The sequence below is a fragment of the Lynx canadensis genome, chromosome D1 (genome assembly GCF_007474595.2).
Source record: "Lynx canadensis isolate LIC74 chromosome D1, mLynCan4.pri.v2, whole genome shotgun sequence".
NCBI lineage: Eukaryota > Metazoa > Chordata > Mammalia > Carnivora > Felidae > Lynx > Lynx canadensis.
Window position 1 is genome coordinate 65975638 of NC_044312.2, and position 24606 is coordinate 66000243.

At 39.6% G+C, this 24606-nt stretch overlaps 1 protein-coding gene across 2 annotated transcripts in view; it reads right to left on the bottom strand.

Annotated features, from left to right (window-relative positions):
- Positions 1-24606, bottom strand: part of DENND5A (DENN domain containing 5A) — a 118550-nt gene that overhangs the window by 34184 nt on the left and 59760 nt on the right. Inside the window, exons 6-9 of one of the 2 annotated variants that reach the window (XM_030331138.1) lie at positions 20364-20681; positions 11503-11718; positions 10882-11116; positions 10319-10468 (exon numbers count right to left, since the gene is read on the bottom strand). In XM_030331138.1, the coding sequence (XP_030186998.1) occupies positions 10319-10468; positions 10882-11116; positions 11503-11718; positions 20364-20681 (919 nt within the window). The remainder of the gene's footprint in view (positions 1-10318; positions 10469-10881; positions 11117-11502; positions 11719-20363; positions 20682-24606) is intronic. The other variant, XM_030331139.1, reaches the window with a different exon arrangement.

Consider the following 24606-nt stretch of genomic DNA (forward strand, 5'->3'; position numbering starts at 1 on the left):
AAGATGAATGAATGAATGAATGAATGAATGCCAAATAAGCAGATCAAGAAATGTTCAACATTAATCATCAGGAAGACCCAAATCAACATATTCTAATAGGTTTGTAGTGATATCTCATTGTGGTGTCACAATGAGATATCACTACAAACCTATTAGAATGGTTAAAATCGAAAAGACTGACCATAAAAAAATGTTAGCAACAATGTAGAGGAACTATAATTCTTATGCACTGCTAGCAGGAATATAAAATGTGCTGTGAAAGACAATTTGTCAGTTTCTTTAAAAAAGTCAACATACAGGGGCACCTGGGTGACTCGGTTGAGCGTCCGACTTCAGCTCAGGTCACGATCTCACTGTTCGTGAGTTTGAGCCCCATGTCAGGCTCTGTGCTGACAGCTGCCCCTCCCCCACTGGCACCCTGTCATACATGATCTAGTCACTCCACTCCTAGGTATTTATTCAAGGGAAAAGAAAACATGTAAAAAAAAAAAAAAAAAAACAAACAAACAAAAAAAACTGTTCATAGCCCAAACGTCCACCAACAGGAAAAGAAATAAATTGCAGTAATATCCATATAATGGAATACTACTCAGCAATAAACAGAATATAAATGAACTTCAAAGTAATTATGCTGAGTAAAAGAAGCAAGACAAAAAAGAAAAGAAAGGAAGAAAACAATGTATGATTCCATTTATATAAAATTCCAAGGGCTCCTGGGTGGCTCAGTCAGTTAAGTGTCCAACTCTTGATTTTGGCTCAGGTCATGATCTCGGCTCAGGTCATGATCTCAGGGTTGTGTAGTATTTCAGGGTTGTAAGACCAAGTCCTGCATCAGGCTAAGTGGTGGGCGTGGAGCCTGGTTAAGATTCTATCTCTCCCTATCTCTCACTGCCCCTCCCCATTTCTCTCTCAAAAAAAAAAAAAAAAAAGTGCCAGGTGCTACTCTAGGCCCTGCAGATATAGTGGTGAATCAAAGGAATGTCTTTATCTATAAAATTAGTGGGTGAGTAGAATTGATTGCCATCAAGATCCCCCTATTTTAGTTATTTATTTAATTTAAATCTGACCTAGTTAACATATAGTATAATAATGACTTCAGGAATAGAATTTAGTGATTGATCACTTACATGTAACACCCAGTGCTATCCCAACAAGTGTCCACCTTAATGCCCCTTGCCCATTTAGCCCATCCCCCCACACAACACCCCTCCAGCAACCTTCAGTTTGTTCTCCATATGTAAGAATCTCTTATGGTTTATCTCCCTCTCTGTTTTTATATTATTTTTACTTCCTTTCCCTTATATTCATCTGTTTTATATCTCATATGTGGAATTTATATTATATGATATATATATGTCATATGATATTTGTCTTTCTCTAATTTCTCTTAGATTAATACTTTCTAGTTCCATCCACATTGTTGCAAATGGCAAGATTTCATTCTTTTTGATCGCCAAGTAATATTCCATTATATATATATATATATATATATATATATATATATATACACCACATCTTCTTTATCCATTCATCAGTCAATGGACATGTGGGCTTTTTCCATACTTTGGCTACTGTCAATAGCACTGTTATAAACACTGGGGTGCATGGGCCCCTTCAAAAGAGCACTCTTGTATCCTCTGGATAAATACCTAGTAGTAAAATTGCTGGGTTGTAGGGTAGTTCTATTTTTAATTTTTTGAGGAACCTCCATACTGTTTTCCAGAGTGGCTGCTGCACCAGTTTGCATTCCCACCAGCACTGCAGAAGGGTTCCCCTTTGTCCACATCCTTGCCAACATCTGCCATTGCCTGAGTTGTTAATGTTAGCCATTCTGACAAGTATGGTATCCCATTGTGGTTTTGATATGTATTTCCCTGATGATCAGTGATGTTGAGCATTTTTTCATGTGTCTGTTAGCCATCTGGATATCTTCTTTGGAGAAGTGTCTATTCATGTCTTTTGCTCACTTCTTCATTGGGTCATTTGTTTTTTGGGTGCTGAGTTTGATAAGTTCTTTATAGGTCTTGGATACTAACCCTTTACCCTATGTCATTTGCAAATATCTTCTCCTATTCCATCAGTTGCCTTTTAGTTTTGCTGATTGTTTCCTTTGCTGTGCAGAAGCTTTTTATCTTGATGAGGTCCCAATAGTTCATTTTTGCTTTTGTTTCCCTTACCTCCAGAGACATGTCAAGTAAGAAGTTGCCGAGGCTAAGGTCAAAGAGGGTGTTTCCTGTATTCTCCCCTAGGATTTTAATGGCTTCCTGTCTTACATTTAGATCTTTCATCCATTTTGAGTTTATTTCTGTGTATGGTGTAAGAAAGTGGTCCAGGTTCATTCTTCTGCATGTTGCTGTCCAGTTTTCCCAACACAATTTTTTCCATTGGATATTTTTTCCCGCTTTGTCAAAAATTAGCTGACCATGTAGTTATGGGATCATTTCTGGGTTCTCTATTCTGTTCCACTGATCGATGTGTCTGTTTTTGTGCCAGCAGCATACTGTCTTGATGATTACAGCTTTGTAATACAGCTTGAAGTCCAGAATTATGATGCCTCCAGCTTTGGTTTTCTTTTTCAGGACTGCTTTGGTTATTCGGGGTCTTTTCCGGTTCCATACAAATTTAGCATTCTTTGTTCTATCTCTGTGAAGAATGCTGGTATTATTTTAATAGAAATTGCATTGAATATGTAGATTGCTTTGGGTAGATTGACATTTTTACAATATTTGTTCTTCCTATTCAGGAGCATGGAATGTTTCTCCTTTTCTGTGTCTTCTTCAATTTCTTTCATAAGCTTTCTATAGTTTTCAGTGCATAGATTTTTCACCTTTTTGGTTAAGTTTATTCTACGTATTTTATGGGTTTTGAAGCAATTTTAAATGGGATTGATTCCTTGATTTCTCTTTCTGCTGCTTCATTAATGGTGTATAGAAATGCAACCAATTTCTGTACAGATTTTATTATCCTACAACGTTGCTGAATTCATGGATCAGTTCTAGCAGCTTTTTGGTGGAATCTTTTGGGTTTTCCATATAGAGTATCATGTCATCTGCAAAGAGTGAAAGTTTGACTTCCTCCCTGCCAATTTGGATGCCTTTCATTTCTTTGTGTTTTCTGATTGCTGAGGCTAGGACTTCCAATACTATGTTGAGTAACAGTGGAGAGAGTGGACATCCCTGTCATGTTCCTGACCTTAGGGGGAAAGCTCTCAGTTTTTCTCCAACAAGGATGATATTAATGGTGGGTCTTTTGTATATGGCTTTTATGATCGTGAGTTATGATCCTTCTATCCCTACTTTCTTGAGGGTTTTTATCAAGAAAGGATGCTGTATTTTGTCAAATGCTTTCTCTCCATGTACTAAGAGGATCACGTGGGTCTTATCCTTTCTTTTATTAATGTGATGTATCACATTGATTTGCAAATACTGAACCAGCCCTACACCCCAAGAATAAACCCCACTGATCGCAGTGAACAATTCTTTTAATGCATTGTTGGATCTAATTTGCTAGTATCTGGTTGAGAATTTTTGCATCCATGTTCATCAGGGAAATTGGCTCTGTAGTTCTTTTAGTGGGGTTTTTGTCTGATCTTAGAATAAAGGTAATGTTGGCCTCGTAGAATGAGTATGGAAGCTTTCCTTCCATTTCTATTTTTTGGAACAGCTTCAAAAGAATAGGTGTTAACTCTTCTTTAAATGTTTGGTAAAATTCCCCTGGAAAACCTTCCAGCCCTGGACTTTTGTTTGTTTGGAGATTTTTAATTACTGATTCAATTTCTTTACTGGTTATGGGTCTGTTCAAAATTTCTATTTCCTCCTGTTTCAGTTTTGGTAGTTTATGTTTCTAGGAATTCGTCCATTTCTTCCAGATTGCCCAATTTATTGGCATATAATTCCTCATAATATTCTCTCATTATTGTTTGTATTTCTGTGGTGTTGGTTATATCTCTCCTCTTTCATTTGTAATTTTACTTATTTGGGTCCTTTCCTTTTTCTTTTTGACCAATCTGGATAGAGGTTTATAAATTCTGTTAATTCTTTCCAAGAATTAACAAGCTGCTGGTTTCATTGATGTGTTCTACCAGGGTTTTATTTTTTTAATTTCAATATCATTGATTTCTGCTCCAATCTTTATTTCCCTTCTTCTGGTTGTAGGCTTTATTTGCTGTTCTTTTTCTACCTCTTTTAGGTTTAAGGTTAGGTTGTGTATTTGAGACCTTTCTTCCCTCTTTAGGAAGGCCTGGATTGCTATATGCTTCCCTCTTATGACACTCTTTACTGCATCCCAGAGGTTTTGGGCTGTCATGTTTTCATTTTCATTGGTTTCCATGTACTTTTTAATTTCCTCTTTAATTTCTTGGTTAACCATTCATTTTTTATAAGGATGTTCTTTAATCTCCAAGTATTCAGGGTCTTTCCAAATTTTTTCCTGTGGTTGATTTTGAGTTTCATAGTGTTGTGGTCTGAAAATATGCAATGTATGATCTCTATTTTTTTGTACTTGTTGAGGGCTGATTTGTGTCCCAGTACGTGATCTATTCTGGAGAATGTTCCAAGTGCACTCAAAAAGAATGTGTATTCTGTTGCTTTAGGATGAAATGTTCTGAAAGTGTCTTAAGTCCATCCGGTCCAGTATGTCATTCAAACCCATCGTTTCCTTGTTGATTTTCTGCTTAGATTATCTGTCCATTACTTTAAGTTGGGTGTTGAAGTCCTTACTATTATGGTATTATCATCAATGAGTTTCTTTATGTTTGTGATTAACTGACTTACATATTTGGGTGTTTCCCCTTTGGGGGCATAAATGTTTACAATTGTTAAGCCTTCTTGATGGACAGACCCCTTAATTATAATGCCCTTCTTCATCCCTTGTCACAGGCTTTATTTTAAAATCTAGCTTGTCTTGGGGCGCCTGAGTGGCTCAGTCGGTTAAGCGTCCAACTTTGGCTCAGGTCATGATCTCACGGTTTGTGAGTTCAAGCCCTGCATCCGGCTCTGGGCTGACAGCTCAGAGCCTGAAGCCCACTTCAGATTCTGTGTCTCCCTCTGTCCGCCCCTCTGCTGTTTGCACTCTGTCTCTCGCATTGTCTCAAAAATAAATAAACATTAAAAAACATTTTTTAATAAAAATTAAAAAATAAAATCTAGCTTGTCTGATATAAGTATGGCTACTCTGCCTTTCTTTTGGTGACCATTAGCATGATAGATGGTTCTATATCCCCTTACCTTTTTAAAAAATTTTTTTAATGTTTATTTATTTTTAAGAGAGAGAGAGCATGAGTGCACAAGGGGCAGAGAGAGAGAGAGGAAGACCCCAAATCTGAAGCAGGCTCCAGGCTCCAAGCTGTCAGCACAGAGCCCAATGCGAGGCTCGAACTCAGGAACCATGAGATCATGACCTGAGCTGAAGTCGGACGCTTAACTGACTGAGCCACCCAGGCACCCCGTATCCCCTTACTTTCGATCTGCAGGTGCCTTTAAGTCTAAAATGGGTCTCTTGTAAGCAGCATATAGATGGGTTTGGTTTTCTTATCCATTCTGATACCTTATGTCTTTTGACTGGAGCATTTAGTACATTGACATTTAGAGTGAGCACTGAAAGATACAAATTTAGTGCCATTGTGTTGCCTGTAGAGTTGAAGTTTCTGGTGATGTTCTCTGGTCCTTCTAGTCTTTGTTGCTTTTTGGTCTTTTTGGGTTTTTTTGTCTTTTCTCCACTCAGAGAGCCCCCCTTAAAATTCCTTGCAGGGCTGGTTTAATCATCATGAACTCCTTTAGTTTTTGTTTGTCTGGGAAACTCTTTATCGCTCTATTTTGTTTTTTGGGTTTTTTTTTATTTTTTTTAAAATGTTTGTTTATTTTTTAGAGAGAGAGACAGAGTGCAAGCCAGGGAGGAGCAGAGAGAGGAAGACACACAATCCGAAACAGGTTCCAGGCTCTGAGCTGTCAGCACAGAGCCCGACGCAAAGCTCAAACCCACAGACTGGGAGATCATGACCTGAGCCAAAGTCATACACGCAACTGACTGAGCCACCCAGGCGCCCTTTTATCGCTCTATTTTGAATGACAGCATTGCTGGATAAAGAATTCTTGGCTGTATATTTTTCCAATTCAGCATGTTGAATATATCTTGCTACTCATTTCTGGCCTGCCAAGTTTCTGTGGATAGGTCTGCTGCAAACCTGATCTGTCTTCCCTTATAGGTTAAGGACTTTTGTTTTCCCTTGCTGCTTTCTTAAATTCTTTCCTTGTCTGTGTATTTTGTGAATTTGACTATATGCCTTGCTGATGGCAGGTTTTTGCTGAATCTAATGGGAGTTATCTGTGCTTCCTGGATTTTGACGTCTGTGTTCTTCCCCAGATTAAGAACGTTTTCCACTATAATTTGCTCACATAACCTTCTGACCCTTTTTTTCTCTCTTCATCTTCTGGGACTCCTATGATTCAGATGTTATTCCTTTTTAATGTGTCACTGAGTTCTCTAAGTCTTGTATCATGCTCTTTTCCCTTTGTTTCCCTTTTTGTTTCATTATTCTCCATAATTTTGTCTTCTATATTGTTGATTTGCTACTCTGCTTTATCTATCCTTGGCATCATGGCATCCATTTGAGATTGCATCTCACTTATAGCATTTTTAATTTCGTCCTGATGATTTTATTTCTTTTATCTCTGCAGAAAGGGATTCTATGCTTTTTTTCAACCCCAAGTAGTATTCTTATTATCGTGGTTCTAAATTCTAGTTCAGATATATCTGTGTTGAGTAAGCCCCTGGCTGTTATTTCTTCCTGTTCTTTCTTTAGGGGTGAATTCCTTCATTTTATAATTTTAGAGGAAGAAAAAAAATTAACAAAATTAAAATTAAAAAATTAAAAACAAAACAAAAAAATCAAATAAAGGAAGCTAGATCCTAGGTGTATTTTGGGCTTCTTGTTGACGGAAGCTTGACAGAATAGAGAAAAAAGGGAAAGAAAGAAAAAAGGTAAGAAAAAATTTCAAAAGTAAAAATATATATATAATGAAATAGATTAAATGAAATAGAATTTAAAAATTTTAATTAAAAATGTAGTAAAAATTTTTAAATTTTAATTTTCAAAAAAGAAAATAAATTTTTTTCTTTTTCTAAGAAAAAAAAGAAAAATTTAAACAAAGACAGAAGCAAAGAAAAAAACAGCACATATAAATGAACCAGCAAACAGAATGAAACCCAAATGAAGTTATATTCAGTTTCCTCTAAAACTCAAACTATGAAGCACTCTATAGTCCATACACTAAGCAGGTAGAGAGATTTGTGCTGGTCTTCTAGGGGATGTGCTTAGAGGGTGCAGTTGGGCAGGGCGTGGTGTAATGGCTCCATTCTCCAGTAGATAGCGCTGCTCAGCTTACTGGGATTGATGAGTGTGGCGCACATGCACTTGCATGCACCTGAGAGATGAAAATGGCTTCACCCAGCTCCCTAGTCTCTGGCACAGGAACTCTGCACTCTCACCAACCTGTGATCAAGCACCCTTCCTTCTTCTCAGGCCTCTGTCCACTTCCCACCTTTACCCTGTCCATGTCCAAGCCATCAGCCTGCTAGGCAGCACCTCCCTCCAGAGTTTTACCTCAGATGGGGATGCATTTCAAACCCCTCATTTCAGAGACCCCTACAACTTGGGGAGGGTCTCACTGAGCAATGGCTGGGTGCCGGCTTGCCCCAGAGAATGTTTGTGCGATCACACAGCAGCAAGGTTCAGAGATTATGGCAAATCACAACAAACAGCTGGCACCAGGTTTCACCACATGCTGGTGTCTTTGTCCCAATACCAGCAAATGTGACTGCTCTCCAGGGTCCACTGGGACCTTTGCCTGTGTGGAGGCTGTATGGAGTGAAAGCCAAATGCTCTACATATATGGGAACCGCTTCTTCCGCTGTGGCAAATGGACCCCTCAGACCCCACTGCCTGCTCCTGGGGATTCGCCTGCTTCCTCACCAGAAAACTGCCAGGCACTGAGCTCCAGAATTTCAGACTGTACTCCACTGTTTATAGAATCCTAATGGGATTGAAACCCTCTCCTTTCTCCCCGTCAATGGTTCTGGGGAACAGATTTCTTGTTCAGTCCCCTGCAAGTGCTTTCACTCTTTCTCTCTCTTTCTCTCCAATTACTTTCAGGGGAGTGCTTTTCTTGCATGATCCCAAATTGTCGCACTCTCCCCACTGCTCTTTCTCTGCCCTCTCTCCGCAAAAACAGCTTCTTACCTTCCACAGCTTTTCTCTCCCCCAGTTCACCTCTCCGCACTGGGAACTTGCTGAGTTCTGTGGCTCAAGTTATGCAGATTGTTGTGTTAATCCTCAGATCAATTTCCTAGGTGTGCAAAATGGTTTGGTGCGCTCTAGCTGTGTTTTAGGGACAAGAAAACCTGAGTCTCCATGCTGCTCTGCCATCTTCCCATTTCCTCCCCTTTTAAAAATATTTATTTATTTTTGGGAGAGCACAAGCAGGGGAGGGGCAAAGAGAGGGGGACAGATGATTCAAAGCAGGCTCCATGCTGACAGGCTGACAGCAGCAAGTCTGATGTGGGACTTGAACTCACGAACCGTGAGATCATGACCTGAGCCAAAGTCAGACACTCAACCGAGTCACCCAGGTGCCCCAAGATCCCTTTTAAATGTAGCATTTTAAAGGATCTCCAAAAATATCCCCTTATTTATGTGTTTACCATTTTCCAATAAGCCTGCTTCAAGATGCTCAAGTGTAAGATGGAATGAGGTGACTGAACTAGTCCTCCAGGCTAGAGATCTGAGGCCAGTGGCAAGAACCCTGCTCTAGAATGTTTAGAGTACAGGGGCACCTGGGTGGCTCAGTCAGTTAAGCATCTGACTTCAGCTCAGGTCAGGATCTCATGGTCCATGAGTTCAAGCCCTGTGTTGGGCTCTGTGTTGACAGCTCAGAGCCTGGAACCTGCTTCAGATTCTGTGTCTCCCTCTCTCTGCCTCTCACCTGCTCACGCCTATCTCTCTCTCTCTCTCTCTCTCTCTCTCTCAAAAGTAAATAAACATTAAAAAAAAGTTTAGACTATTTGGAGTACATAGAGTTGCCTAAGGGTCTGTGACACCAATTTTGCTGAAATTAATCATATGAATGAGGGTTAGTTGACCCTCCTTCCATATTCCATGAGAACAGACACAAGTCCTGGTCACAACTGAGACCAGAGTAATTCAAATCAGCATGCTTCAGTGTTTGGTGTTCAACAAATGGATTAGAGATGGGCTGAGAACTGACTGCCTAGACACTTGTGACAGATGGGCAAGGCCTCAAGTGACTAGAGCTGCTAGCTCCATAGCCTCTAGCTATAAGCAAACTTCTCCCTTTATTCCAGTGAGTCATATACAAATATTATCATTTTCAAAGGTAGCAAAATATGAAAAGATCAGGAAGTCCTGATTTAAGCTGATGGCCTGGGAGATGTTTCTCTAAACGTTTCCACATTCTTGTAAAAATCTGTCAAGCTTCCCAGGACCAAAACCTTAGGCAGGGTTCAGGAATATGAAGCCTGATGTGTTCCAGAAAGCAAGAATGATTGTGTTAGAGCAGTCCACTTGCATAGGCAACATGTCCTCATTAGCCAAAAGGACTGTCATCTTAATGAAAGGCTTAGAACAAGAGCTACAAGGTAAAGACAGAAGGCTAGAGAATGTAAGGTTGATGAAGGCAGGACTTTGTCCAAATTGTCACCAGTTTTATCTTCAAAACCTAGAAAAATGCCAGGCACATTCATTCACTCAGTAAATATTTGCTGAGCACTTACCATATGTTGAACGTGTAATAGGTATTATGCAATTTGTTAAGTGAATGAACAAAATACACAAAAAGGCTACAACAAGGACACTCAACAACCCACAAAGAAGTGAACACATGACTTAATCTGATACCTCAGATGAGACTATTTTCTACCTAAACTGATCTAGACAGGGACTCTGAACAAAAAGGTCTTTTCAATCATGCATGTAGCAAACAACTTTTAACATCGATATGTGCTAGCAGATTAGGGGCAAGAAAATGAGTAAATAGTCTCTGCTCTCAAACTGTTCCCATAATAGCTCAAATGAATAGAGATTATAGAGAAGAGGCAACAACAAAGCACCACAGGAGCACTGAGGAGGAATTCACTGACTCAGTCTGAGGTCATCAGAGAAGGCTCCCCAGAGAAAGAGACATTTCAGCTAAGTTTTTGTGGCAAACACCAAGTAGTGCCTAATCACAACTCATTCACTGCTTCTTTCTCGCTAATACAGCCCCGATATCATTCAGGGTAATATTACACCCAGTTCAATACTCACTTTCACAGCCTCCCTTGCACTTAAGGATGGTCATAGAACATGGTTGTAGCCTATGAGACAACAGAAGTTGTTGGGAATTTCTGGGAAAGCTTTTGTTTTCTGATACAAGAGGGAAAATACCGCTGGCATCAACCTTCCCCTCTTCTTGCCCTGAATGTAAACATAGAAAGCCTCTTGTAACCATGAGGCAACAAGTATGAATATAAAAGTCAATATGCTATGGATAACTGAGTAAAAAGTAGAATCTCAGTTCTTGATTACATTGTTGAGCAACTGAGCTAACACCAAAAACCACCAATTCTGCACTCCTTGCTAATTTGAGAAAAATAACCCCCATCTGTCTAACCCAAAGTTGATTAGATTCTCTATTACAGCAGGACCCATTCCTAACTGACACGGTGTTAAAGGAGACGTTTGCCAGGCAAAACAAAAGGAAAGAGTATTTCAGGCAATGGGAATAATTTATGTAAAGCAGAAAAAGGGAAAGAAGTTGGCATATTTAGAAACAGGGACACTTTAGTGACATAATCCAAGAGGAGAGTACAGCAACAAGAAGGCCTCACCTGCTTCATCCACAGTGGTACACTTCTGGTACATGGATGTACGAAGAGTAGGTGTCCGAACATTCAACAGCCTGATTTTGTCTACTCGAGAATCAAATACACGGAGTACAGGGTCTTTATCATCATCATCATGACACATGATTTTGTTGTCAATGAAAGAAGCAAACATCTGGGTCTCTAGGAATCTTGAGAGGAAGGGCAGATATGGCTCAGGCTGGTCTGACAGAAAAGATGCCTGATTGGACCAAAAGGAAACACACAGTCATTGAGAGCCTTGACCAGCAAAGGCAACACACCGAAGGGATCCGGTAGGTTAAATTTTCTCTCAAGTTTCCTAGGTCTTTATGAAAAGCAAACAGCAAAATCTCTTCATTTTTTTTAACACTCATATAATTTCAGATATCCTGAAATTTTGACACACTAGCCCAAACTCACTCAGGTAACCTACTGTGGCAACCAATCTTCCCAGAATCCTGATGTTCAACCTGCATGTGCACCTTAACCTGAGAGCTCTGTTTCCAGCATATATGTATAATGAAAGAAAAACTCATCTTCAGTTAAATCTTCAGGAGGGTCTGGCATATTCTCATTTCTCACCACCTCGCCAGCAGGATTACTCACTTTATCAAAGTTTTGCATCTGCTCCCTGTTGGTAAACCAGGACTCCTTATCCTGGCTGGGCTGAATAACAAACACCTCATAATCTGCAAACATCTGAGTGAAACGATTTGCAAAAACTTCCCGTATCTGAATGTTTAGCTGGTAAATCCTCAGTTCTTCTTCATCACATTGAACCTTCAGGTCCTTATTGCTGCTGGGGTCTTCACGTACTTCCAGCTACCAAAAATCAAACAACAGTTGAAAATATAAGCTTTTCCTTTATCCTCCCCAAAATGCAACTCATCCGTTCCACCCCCACCCCCCTTCCAGTGGTCACTGACTTCACAGCAAATGAAGAAAAGAAACAAAAGAGAAAAACATCAGAAGGAAAAAAAGGAAGAGATTCTGACATGCAGAAGAGAAAAATGAGGGTGTTCCACTTGCAGGTACCCAGGAACTTAATGAAAATAGAGATTAAGATTACAGGCAGAGAGAGATTCAGCAATAGAAGAAAAGCTGCTACTTATCTCGAGGGTCAGAGAAAGGAGGGAATCTGGGAAGTCAATGAGAAAATGATAATGCAAAGCAACAGAGTAAGACTCTGGCTCTCCCTTCATCTCTTTGATTTTCTCCCCCACATCACTGTCCTTATCTTTCTCCCTAAGAATTTTTCCTTACTGTGTCCAACCTCTCTAAATATTTCCCTGCTCCTCTTTAGCCACAATTAAAAAAAAAAAAAAAAACAAAACAAAAAGTCTGCTCTACTACCTAAATAGAACAAGAAAATGAAATGTTTCACACTTCACTAAAAAAAAAAAAAAAAAAGCCAAAGTGATTACATTGTCCCATTTGCTTATACATAATTTATAAAAATAATTTAACAGTGAGAATGGAGGAGGGTGAAGAGATGAGTAAAAAACTACAGAAAGCTGATAGTCTCATCAAAGTCAAGAAATGAAAAACTAACTTCATCCCCAAAAGAGCATAGGACTAACATTCAAGAGTGATGAGGGAGCTAGGGGCAGGCTGAAAGCAAAATGTAGGCTAACAGCATTCCCCACCCCCCAGGTGGGACATGTATATATAATATTTCTTGGACACTCCAAGCTACCCCAAAACAGGAAAGGACAAAAAACCCAAATGGTTAAACTGATAAGAGTCTCCACCAGTTTACCAGAAAAAGGCAATCCCATCATAGCCTAAAGTCTAAGAACTCCCAACTGTCTTAATGTTAATGCTTTGCTAGAGGGAAAAACAACCTTAGCTTGACAATAGTAGGCCTCCAGTACGTCTTTAGCATGTGAAAGTCTCTTTGGAAACTCCTATCTCCTCCCCTCCCCCCTCCATAAACCGGTCCCCCCCCCACACACACACACACACACTTATAGTACAGCTCTTTCTGCTCACAGGTCCTGTCCCCGTGCTTTAATAAAATCACTTTTTTGTACCAAAGACATCTTCAAGAATTCTATCATGGCTGATGGCTCTGGACCACCCCACCATTACCCCAAAATTTAATCATAAGGCACCCAGTGTGTGGGGCGATGAGTCTTTTCATCTGGACTCTGAGTTTTGGTGTAAATTTGGTGAGCCCTTTCTCTTTTCCTCCTTTACTCTCATGGTCTTTTGGAACACTTTCATGTTGGCTGCAATCCTCTAGCCTGTGGCTACTCTATGGGGTAGCCTGCCTTCTGACTATTAAATTAGTACCCTGGCTGGAATGGTAATAAGACCCAGAAACTTGATGCCCTCTCTTTATTCCTGTCCTTATACAAAGTTGTCTCTCTTGGGCACAGGACAGCCACCTAAATCACCAAGATGGCTACCAATCTTAAGACTCCCGTGTGAGGTTCCCTCCTCAAGGTCTCTGGTCCAGCAGCTTCTGGCCTTGAGATCTCCACTGGCCAAAACCAGTACCCAAATGAATTAAAACCCTACCGGGGACCATTTCCTAAGGAAGTTGGCTAAAAAGACTGTGTGTGTTGGAACCTTACTAAGATCATAATGGATTTCTATCTGTGCTGCTTTCCATCAATGTCCTCTATCAACTACTACTTAAATTACAAAATTGGGGAATTCCCCCTTGTAAAACTTTTCCAGTGTTTTCCATGGGTTACAAAATGGTGGTTTCTTGGCCTTCTCAGCAAGGCAAACTTGGTCCAAATGCCAGGCACCCATCTGTAGCCTAGGATGCAATGTGCAAGCAGGGGGACGCTAGCATCCCTCCTTCAGGAGCCCTTAATCGACTGATTGGTGGTCATAGTGGTTTCATTCGAGGGACACTTGGGGTTGCTTTGACACCAGGAACCTCTGACATATCCTGCGCATGGGATACCACCCAGGAGTCAGGGGGATTCTCAGGGGTAATGGACCTTCTTTCTACTTTCTCTCTACTTTTCTGTCTAGGAACAGGGGAGCTTCTCCTCAGTCCCCAAGGACTCTCTCTTGGGATGCCTTTTAACCCAATGGAAATAATTTGGTTTGCAAAATGTAGAAAAGAACTGATCTCCTATAACACTGCATGGCCTTAGTAAACAGGGCAAATGGATGGAGGTACCCTAGGTCCAGGCCTTCATGGCTCTACCCGGACCCAAGAGCCTCTTGCACAATGTGTTTGGTCAGTAACCAGGCCAGTAAACTCCCTCCTGATATACTGGATGATAACTGTCTAAACGGGCCTCCTCCTGATAGTACCCAGGTTGCTGGAGGAAACACAGGCCATCCCTGACAAAGGGGATGCTCTTTCTCTTTTTATTTTTAATTGTTTTAATGTTTATTTATTTTTGAGAGAGAGACAGAGACAGAGTACAAGCAGGGAGTGACAGAGAGAGAGTGAAACACAGAATCCAAGGCAGGTTCCAGGCTCCAAGCTGTCAGTACACAGCCCAACGCAAGGCTTGAACCCACGAACCATGAGATCATGACCTGAGCCAAAGTCAGACACTTAACTGACTAACCCACCCAGGTGCCCTGGGATGCTCTTTCTCTTAAGTGGACACATATGAAACAACTCAGCGTTTATTTAAACTAATTTAAGTGTGCTGGTTTAATTAAGATAGACATGTCTTCAGAGTTATCAGCATTAAATATGAAACTTGTATTCTACCAAGGTTTACTAAAGGTCCAATAAGTTCATGTTATCTCTGTTGCAATTTGTTAGCAAAAAGATGACTTAAAATGATGGTTAATTTTGTCTGTTTCAAAGTTTTCATGGGTAATTGTTAAGAGCTTTCAAAGTCTTTGGTAACCTGAAACTTTGAAGTTTTGCTTGCACAATAAACGAGATTAAATTCATTGGACATCTAGGTCTTTTCCAAATAGGATAGAGTGCTAAAACTTTGATTACTGAACATAGGTTTGTGCTTTTAACTCCTTATTGCAGAGAAACTAAGGCTATTTGGGTCTATTGGAAAACATGCTTTGTGCCTAACTGGTTCATGAATTTGCCCTCTAAAGAACTCTGGTGTAACGGTTTATGATTGGTTACTAAGTTTTCATTGGAGACTAAGGTTTCCAAGAGTTAAAATTCTGCTAAATGTACTTAAGACTGACGGAAATAAGAAAAGCAACTCCATATGTAGAAAAGTAGGAGATAATATAAGAAATGTATAAGGAATGGAAATATATTTTTTGTTGAAGGTAAAAGAAAATAATTTTGTCCTAAATGAGATTGGTTGGAGAGAAATGGCTTGGGACAAAATCTGAAGGCAAAGGAAAGCTGTAGAAGGTTCATGAAGGAAAATCTTGAAAAGGAATTTATGTGTAGTCAGGATGGACTAAGGTTGAGATTAATATAGTTTAAAAGTACACTGGGGGGCACCCTAGTGGCTCAATCAGTTGAGCATCCAACTTCAGCTCAGGTCATAGTCTCACAGTTCATGGGTTCGAGCCCCGAGTTGGGCTCAGTGTTGACAGCTCAGAGCCTGGAGCCTGCTTCGGATTCTCTCTCTCTCTCTCTCTCTCTCTCTCTCTCTCTCTGTCCCTTCCCCTACTCATGCTCTGTCTCTCTGTCAAAAATAAACATTAAAAAAAAAATAAAAATTTTTTTAAAATTTAAACAGTACACTGGTATAAGGTTGAAATTCTGTTTTTCTCTCTTTTCAAAAGACAAAGTTTTCTTAGATTGTTGATCTGCTCTCATTAAGAAAATGTAAACAAAGGTTACATTAGATGATATTACGTTTCATCTTTATCAGGTCTTTGATTACTTAAAATTGCTCAATATTAAAGGAGCTAGGTTTTGCTAACAACTGTATAATACTACCTATTTGCCTTTAGGATTTCTTATTGCCAGCTTGGGTAAAGAAATAAGATTTGTAATGATCTGTAATCCTATTTAGGATGTGCTTTATAACTTTCTAAATTTTAACAAACTTCCCAGGATTTAAAGGGTAAATGAAGTCTTTTTGACCAATTAGGCCTTTTTATTTTATATGCTAAGTTACTTGGAAAAGCATTGTCAAATAATGGTTAACCTTAGGTTGTATTGCATGTGTAAATGCTATAACTGCTCAAATGTATATGAAATTCCTAAAGTTTTAATGCTTTATCACTTGATATTCTGATTATTGAAATGTGTTACAGAAATAACCGAATTTCCTTGTCAACTGCATCATAATGAACTCTCATCAGATCTTTAACAATGTCCATTTCTGATATTTTGTCACTTATAATTGTTCTTATTCTCTCACAAAACTATTTCATCTTCAAGGAGATTCATAAAAGGGACTTTTAGGACAAATATTTGACATCTTTAAGATTAATACTAACATGGGTAAGAACTTCCAGAACTAAAAAACTGCATTCAAACTGAACAAGAATTAGGAACGTGGGACTAAATAAACTAAAGAAGATTACAGTTTTTGTGACTCGTTCGAAATATTGCTGGTTCTCTAATGTTTGCTCTTCCAGATTAAGTAAACTTCCTCTTGAGATATGTATAACATACAGAGATGTCATAAAGTATTCATTTGTAAACTGAAGCATTTATCTTTTCTCTCTACCTAAACCCTCTGAAATTCAAAAACTCTTCAGTATTCTTTCTTTCATGGCAATTACAATTGTTTGCATAAGTTCAATAGGAATCTGTTCATCTTGTAACAGGACACCACTGGAAATACTGGTTATTTTACCAAGGCTTTAACTAGAATGTCCTATTTGAATGACATGCATAGACTCAGATATGACCCTAAAGCTTTAAGGAACCAAGGTTGAACTTATGAAACAGAACGATAAAGCCCCTTGGAAATGTTGGCCTGTCACCTTGTTTACAGAGTTCCCAACAGCCTTACCACGTGAGTAAAGAATGTCACTTCCTGGCATGTGCAGGAACCTCAGGATATCTTGGGGACCTTGTGAAGAGGAATTCTCCCAAATCTACAGGTATTGCAGGCATGTCTGATGGCAAGTACTTCACTTGGCTTCTGGTCTAGAGAGGCAACTAAAAGTTCAATCTGGAGATTTCTTATAAAAAGGCTCCAGCAAAACAAACTTTAAAAGATCCTTATGATCAATTGCTATTCTTGCTGAGTTTATGTAAATAATTAGGCCAAGTTTGTTAAAACTGAACTTGTACTACAAACAAACTAAGTCTTGATTTGGCTGTTTCTGGAAATGAAGGTTTTTTGAGAGAAAAACGATGTTTTTTTTTTTAATTTTTTTTTTCAACGTTTATTTATTTTTGGGACAGAGAGAGACAGAGCATGAATGGGGGAGGGGCAGAGAGAGAGGGAGACACAGAATCGGAAACAGGCTCCAGGCTCCGAGCCATCAGCCCAGAGCCCGACGCGGGGCTCGAACTCACGGACCACGAGATCGTGACCTGGCTGAAGTCGGACGCTTAACCGACTGCGCCACCCAGCCGCCCCGAAAAACGATGTTTCAATAACGCACCGTTATGGATGTTAAATTCTAGTTCTGATGGTCTTTAAATGTTTGTTGTTTGCCTAAACTAGACAACTTGAGGTAAAATTCAGAAAAACCATCACAATAGCACAGGTATGGACAATCTCCTTGCTTGTCATTCTGTGAGAAAAAAGACCCCATGGACATATTATTTAAACAACTGGAAAATGGGATGGATTCCCTCAACAACTACATATAAAAAGACTTTTCTCACTGTAAACCTATCAATAGATAAAGACTATAGTATTTTACTAAATTATTCACTTGAGGCCAGGTTAATTCATAAATCTCTAAATATTGCAAAACATATCCTTTCCAAACCCGATCTGACAGTTACTAGAAACCCACCCCATATAAATCCAAAAGACCTGGTTTAGTTAAAGGATTAAAAGTCTAATACAGCAGGGGGCTTAACTCCAAAATGAAAAGGCCCCTATTGGGTCATATTATATACTCCCAATGCAGTAAAATTAGAGAGGCATTCTTCATAGGTTCCCGTATCTAAATAAAATCTATACCTCCTTTACAGGGAATCAATAAGGAAACTAATGTGCCTTCTTATTCCTGTGAACCTGTGGAAAAGCTCAAATTTCTCTTATGATGGTTGTACCTTTCTTTTGCATTCTCCTTTCCCCAATTTCTACTAACAATTCCTTCTTACAATGAGCCGTTCAAAAGGATCACCACAGACATGTGAGTTACAAACCAGAAAGACCAATTGGATTCCTGCTGCCTGTTCCCACTCCCATCTGAGGATGGTTCAAGTCTCACATCTAAAAATCTCACTGGCAGCACTGGCAGACACAGGGTTTGTAATGTGCTCTAACCATTAACCTGTATTTTTCTTGTTTCTATAAAAGTACATCTTATTAATTACCTAATTGCTTACTAAACAAGAGTCTATAGGATGGCTGTTTACCACCTACTACACAGTTAAAGCCTTAAATGACTCTCAAAATAATATATTAAATACTAAAATAACTCAAATGCCTAAAACAGTTCTACAAAACAGAATGGCATTTAGATGTTTTAATTGCTGCACAAGGTAGAACTTATACTTTTATAAAAACAAAATGCTGGGGTGCTGGGTGGCTCAGTCAGTTAAGCATCCGACTTTGGCTCAGGTCATGATCTCACAGTTCGTGAGTTCAAGCCCCACATCGGGCTCTGTGCTGACAGCTCAGAGCCTGAAGCTTGCTTCTGATTCAGTGTCTCCCTCTCTCTCTGCCCCTCCGTTACTTGCATTCTGTCTCTCTCAAAAATGAATAAACATTAAAAAAAATTAAAAACAAAACAAAATGCTGTGTATACATTCCAAATTACCACAAAAATATTTCTGGATTTCTAACTGACATGAATACTCAAATTGGTGCTTTAAACATCCCTCTCTTTCCTTTAATGATTGGTTAAACTCTTGGACTGGATGATTTCTGTCAGCTACCAAAGGACTTTCATTTGGGCCAATCTTTCTAGTTATTCTAATTATGTTTTGCTATTTTCTCCCATGCCTCTCTGCCTGGTGCCAAGACTCCATCACTGCAATAACTTCAAGCTAACAGATGATCCTTTCTACTCAAGGAGGTTCATACATGTTGCCCACGTTGGATTCAGCTGCCTCTATGTTTTTGTAACCCTCCCTACATGTTCCCCAAGTGACCAATATTGACCCATACAGGTAGGGACAACTCTATGCCCCTACTCAATAGGAAGAAGCTACAGAAGATGAGGCCTTCCACCTTCAGCAACCTTAAAGATGTAATGGTCAAAATTGTTCAGGGGGGATATGATGACAGAGTGTCAGGCAAGCTGAGGGCAAAATACAGGCTGGTACCACCACCACCGCCCCCCTCCCCCCCCAAGGTGGAATATGTGTGATATTCCTCAGACACTCCTGGCTACCCAAGAACAAAGGAAAGGGTTTTAAGTGCTTGCCATGGTAATGTGGGAAATTAAGGCAAATGAAAAATTAAATTCCCTTACTGCCTACAGCCCATTGACAAGTCCTTGAGACTGGCATAGTGACCTCCCTCTAAGAACTCAGCTGCCTCAAGGATGACACTCTGCTGGGGTGTAAAAGACAACCTTGGCTTAACATTATCCCAATCTCAAGGATCCTGTAAGTCTACTTACTTTATCTCAACTGCCCCAAGATATATGTCAGCAATCATACTCCAAGCTTCTGACCCCTCAATATACATCTGAAGGGTCTCATGACTGAGGTTTTATTAAATGGTAACAAATGGTATTTCCCTCACAACAGCTAGGCCCTCAAGTTCCTGGAAACCTTGCTTCCAAAATTCCTTGGAGATTTACTCTATCCCTGACCCCCTTCCAACCTGATGATACATAATGAGTTACCCATCATGACCCCAGTGCAGCTCTTCCTGCCCACAAGTCCTGTCCCTGTGTTTTAATAAAATCACCATTTTGCACCAATGATGCCTTCAAGAATTCTTTCTTGGTTGTCAGCTCCAGACCCCATGAACCCCCCATCACCCTCAAAACTTCATCAAGAGGACCAGGATCTAGCCTCAGCTAAGCCACTTACCAGGCATTTAATCTTGGGCCACTCAGGCTCTCTAAGCCTTGGTTTCTTGAGCTATAAAGGAGTTAACAATATCTGCCCTGTATGCTATAGGTTGCCATGAAATTCACAGGGCAATGGATTTTAAAGAGGTCTGAACACAAAGATTACCACTGTCATCCCTCCAAGTCACTCTGCTGTCATGTTCACAAAGAATGACAGTAGGCTCTCCTTGATGTCCAGGTGAGAAGCTACCCAAATTTAGATCTATATAGCATTTACTAAGATAATATATGCAAGAGCTAAATCCAGTCTCCCACACAAGAGCATTCTTTCACTGCTCGAAAATAAGCCTTGCCCTGAACTAGGTGCTTTCTCATCTCACACTTTATTTCAGCAGGACAGCCCCCTAGCACAGACCAAGCCTGTCACAAACTCATATACAGCATCTTACCTTTTCCAGACTCACACCAGTCCTCTTAACCAAGGCTTGCAGCCGAGCAATAGTTTCATTCTCCTTGAGGAGCTCGTAGGAATGCAAAGGGGAGCCTGCGATGTTCCCATTCCTCTTGTCAGAGACAAGCTCAGAGGCCCGAAGCCTCTTCAGCTTGGAGGCACTCTCACTGCAATGAAGATTTCCTTCAGGGGGAATGCCAAATGCCATGAGAATCTCAGAGACTTCCTGGACAAACTCCAATTTGTTGGGAAACTGAGGCAGGTCCTCTGGCAGCTCAATGAAGTGGTTGTCAATGTCCACAAAGCAGAGGTTAGCCTGGCAGTCAAAACAGGATGAGTGTGAACAACTCCAGAGCATTAAGAAGAAGCTTTAGAAAGGATAATGAACAGGAGAGGGAAGAGGAAATATTTGAAATAGGCATATATGAGATATGATATAAAGAAGGTGGGGCTCAGGAAGGAAATAGACCTAGGTTCCAATCTTCCCCTGCCACTTTCTAGGGAAAGTTACTTAATCTTCTGATTCTGTCTCCTCAGTTATGAATGTTAAAAAGAGATAAAAACACTTATCTTAGAGAGGGGTAGGGATTCTGTGATGACACAGATGTTGAGCATCTAGTGCAAAATCCACACATACAGTAAATGCTCATAAAATGTTTGATGAATTCATGAATTCTTATAATAGTAAAAAGAACACCAGGAGTGAGTCAAAAAGTCTAGGTTCCATATCTCACTCCATCACTATCTCCCTTTATGACCCTGAGCATACCATCATCCTTTTCTGAGCCTTAGTCCTAATTTGTAAGATTTGGTGGCTGCTCTTACTGATTTCTGTGATTCCTTCTGGTTTTAAGGTTGCTTTTGAGAGGACCTACAGAGACAGCACTCATACACTGCTAGTGAGGTAGGTAATCTAGATTAACATAGAACAGTTTGGTAATATCCATCTATCCTCATTTTATAGACAAAACTGACATAAAGAGGTTAAGTAACTTGATCAAAGTCACACAGCTAGTAAGTAGTAGAACTGAGATCCAAACTCCTCTAGCCTGACTTCAGACATACACTCAAGCTCTTAACCATCCACCCTTCTCCTTAGAAGTCTTACGCATTTCTTATTCAATTTAACTTAAATATATTATAGTTCCTATTCCCGTTGGAATTTCTTTGTAGCAATACATTAGAAAAGGCTTTTTAAAAAATATTTGTCTCGGGATGCCTGGTGGGTTCAGTTGGTTGAGCGTCTGACTTTGGCTTAGGTCATGATCTTGCGGTTCCTGAGTTTGAGCCCCCCATCAGGCTCTCTGCTGTTAGCACGGAGCCCATTTTGAATTCTTTGTCCCCCTCTCCCTGCCCTTCACCTGCTGGTGCTCTCACACACTCTCTCTCTCAGAAATAAACATTAAAAATATATATATATTTATCTTATAACCATGAACCTGTCTAGCTAACCAAGACAACTATTATTTCCTCCATTGCAGTGTTTAAATGCTTAAGAGTATTTCTGTTTTGTTCATAACAGAAATGATAATATTACCTATACCATAAATTTGAGGATTATGAGACAATAAATGTTGAGATTTATAGCTAGGCTCAAAGTACATAACAAATGCCAATTAACATTGTTATTATCACTGTGGAATAACTTCAATCAATGGATATCATAACAATATTACTAGGTAGGAAAATTCCATATTGAAAAGATGCTAATAATGCCCCTACTTATTTGTAAGTTTAATGTAATTTTTTTCAAAATCCCAGATTTTTGTTTTAAAAGGAGTGTCTGATGAACTGATTCTGAATTTTGCCTGAAAAAATAAAACAGCCAAGAAAATTTTAAGAAAACACTTGCCTTACTGGATTCTAATATAAACATAAAACAGTAATCTGTTGGAAAAAGAGAATCTTGGGGTACCTGGGTGGCTCAGTCAGTTAAGCGTCTGACTTCGGCTCAGGTCATGATCTCACAGTTTGTGAGTTCGAGCCCCGCGTCGGGTCCTGTGCTGACAGCTCAGAGCCTGGAGCCTGCTTCAGACTCTGTGTTTCCCTCCTTCTTTCTGCCCCTTCCCCACTCACGTTCTGTCTCTCTCCAAAATAAATAAACATTAAAAAAAAAAAAAAAAAAAGGAGAATCTTGAACAGACCCATTTATTGTGGATGGATTGTTGAATAAATGTTTCGAGGACAATGGCTGTACATTTAGAAATGTTAAAATAGAATACCATACTCAAAAATAAATTTAAGATTGAAGCTTTAAATATAAAAAACAGGGGTGCCTATGTGGCTCAGTTGGTTAAGCGTCCAACTTTGACCCAGGTCTTGCTCTCACAGTTTGTGAGTTTGAACCCTGTGTCAGGCTCTGTGCTGAGAGCTCAGAGCCTGGAGCCTGCTTCAGATTCTGTGTCTCCCTCTCTCTCTGCCCCTTTCCCACTCACGTTCTGTCTCTCTCTCTCAAAAATAAACATTTAAAAATAATTTTTAAAAAAATCTACCTTATTTTCTTAAAAAGAGTATCTTTTAGAGATACAAACTAAATATATTTCAATAACATAATAATGCTGTGTGAGATCTGTTTCAAAATAATCAAGTAAGGTGAGTGGGGAGGAGGAGGGTAGAGAAAGAAAAGTGGCCATGAGTTGATGATTATCATAAAACAATGGATGCTAGTCCCTTTACTCTTACACGTGTTCAACATTTTCCATTAAAAAAGTTTAAAAAAAGTTAAATAAATCCACAAGGCGCGCCTGGGTGGCTTAGTCGGTTGAGTGTCCGACTTCGGCTCAGGTCATGATCTCGCAGTCCGTGAGTTTGGGCCCCACGTCGGGCTCTGTGCTGACAGCTCAGAGCCTGGAGCCTGCTTTAAATTCTGGGTCTCCCTCTCTCTCTGCCCCTCCCCCACTCATGCTCTGTCTCTGTCTCTGTCTCTCTCTCTCTGTCAAAAATAAATAAACATTAAAAAAAATTAAATAAACCCACAAAAGCATTAAAAGAAACTATAAAAAGTTACTATTCTATCTTAAGGTGGAATGGGCTTTCTAAACTTTATATAGAGCTAAAAACCATAAAGGTAAATACTGCCATAAAAAAATTAAAAGATAAGCAATCTAGGAAACAGTAATTGTTATGTATAACATGTGAAAGGTTAATAGCCAAAGAAATCATTAAGATAAAAATAAATTCACCCAACTGAAAAGTAGAAATTGGTTATGGAAGGCAAACACAGAAGAACTTTCTTTCATCTGATTAACATCAAATATATGAAAAGATGTTCAATTTTGCTAATAATCTAAGAAATAAAGGGGCGCCTGGGTGGCGCAGTCGGTTAAGCGTCCGACTTCAGCCGGGTCACGATCTCATGGTCCGTGAGTTCGAGCCCCGCGTCAGGCTCTGGGCTGATGGCTCAGAGCCTGGAGCCTGTTTCCGATTCTGTGTCTCCCTCTCTCTCTGCTCCTCCCCCGTTCATGCTCTGTCTCTCTCTGTCCCAAAAATAAATAAACTTTGAAAAAAAAAAAAAATTAAAAAAAAAAATAAATAAAAACAAAATACTTTTCATCTACTGTGCTGACAAAGATTTACAAGATTTATAATGTCCAATGCCAGCCAAATAATAGGAAAACAAACATCTCAAACACTGTTATTAGGAACGTAAACTGGTGGCACCTGGGTGGCTCAATGAGTGAAGCATCCAACTTCGGCTCAGGTCATGATCTCACAGTCCTTGAGTTCGAGCCCCACATCAGGCTCTGTGCTGACAGCTCAAGAGCCTGGAGCCTGCTTTGGATTCTGTGTCTCCCTCTCTCTCTCTGCCCCTGCCCTGCTCTCATTCTGTCTCTCTCTCAAAAATAAACATTAAAAAAACTTAAAAAACAAACCAAAAAAAGGGAATGTAAATGGAAAACTTTCTGAGGACAATCTTAAAGACATTCTTTTCCTGCCCAATCCAAGAACTAGAACATTACCAGATACTTTATCTATCTAATCCTCCCCAATACCATCCCCAACCTATACATTCCCATTCCCCAGGTAACCACTATCCAGAATTCTCTATTACCTTTTTGGCTTTTGTTTTATAATTTATATATGCCTTTAAGTTTTTGCTTGTTTTTTAAATTTATGAAAAGATTACCACTCCTTAAGGAATGTTATGGTACTACTTTTCTTCACTCAACAGGAGGCTACTAAAATTCAGCCATTTTGTTGTATGTAGCTATGTTATTCATTTTCACTCTTATATAATATTC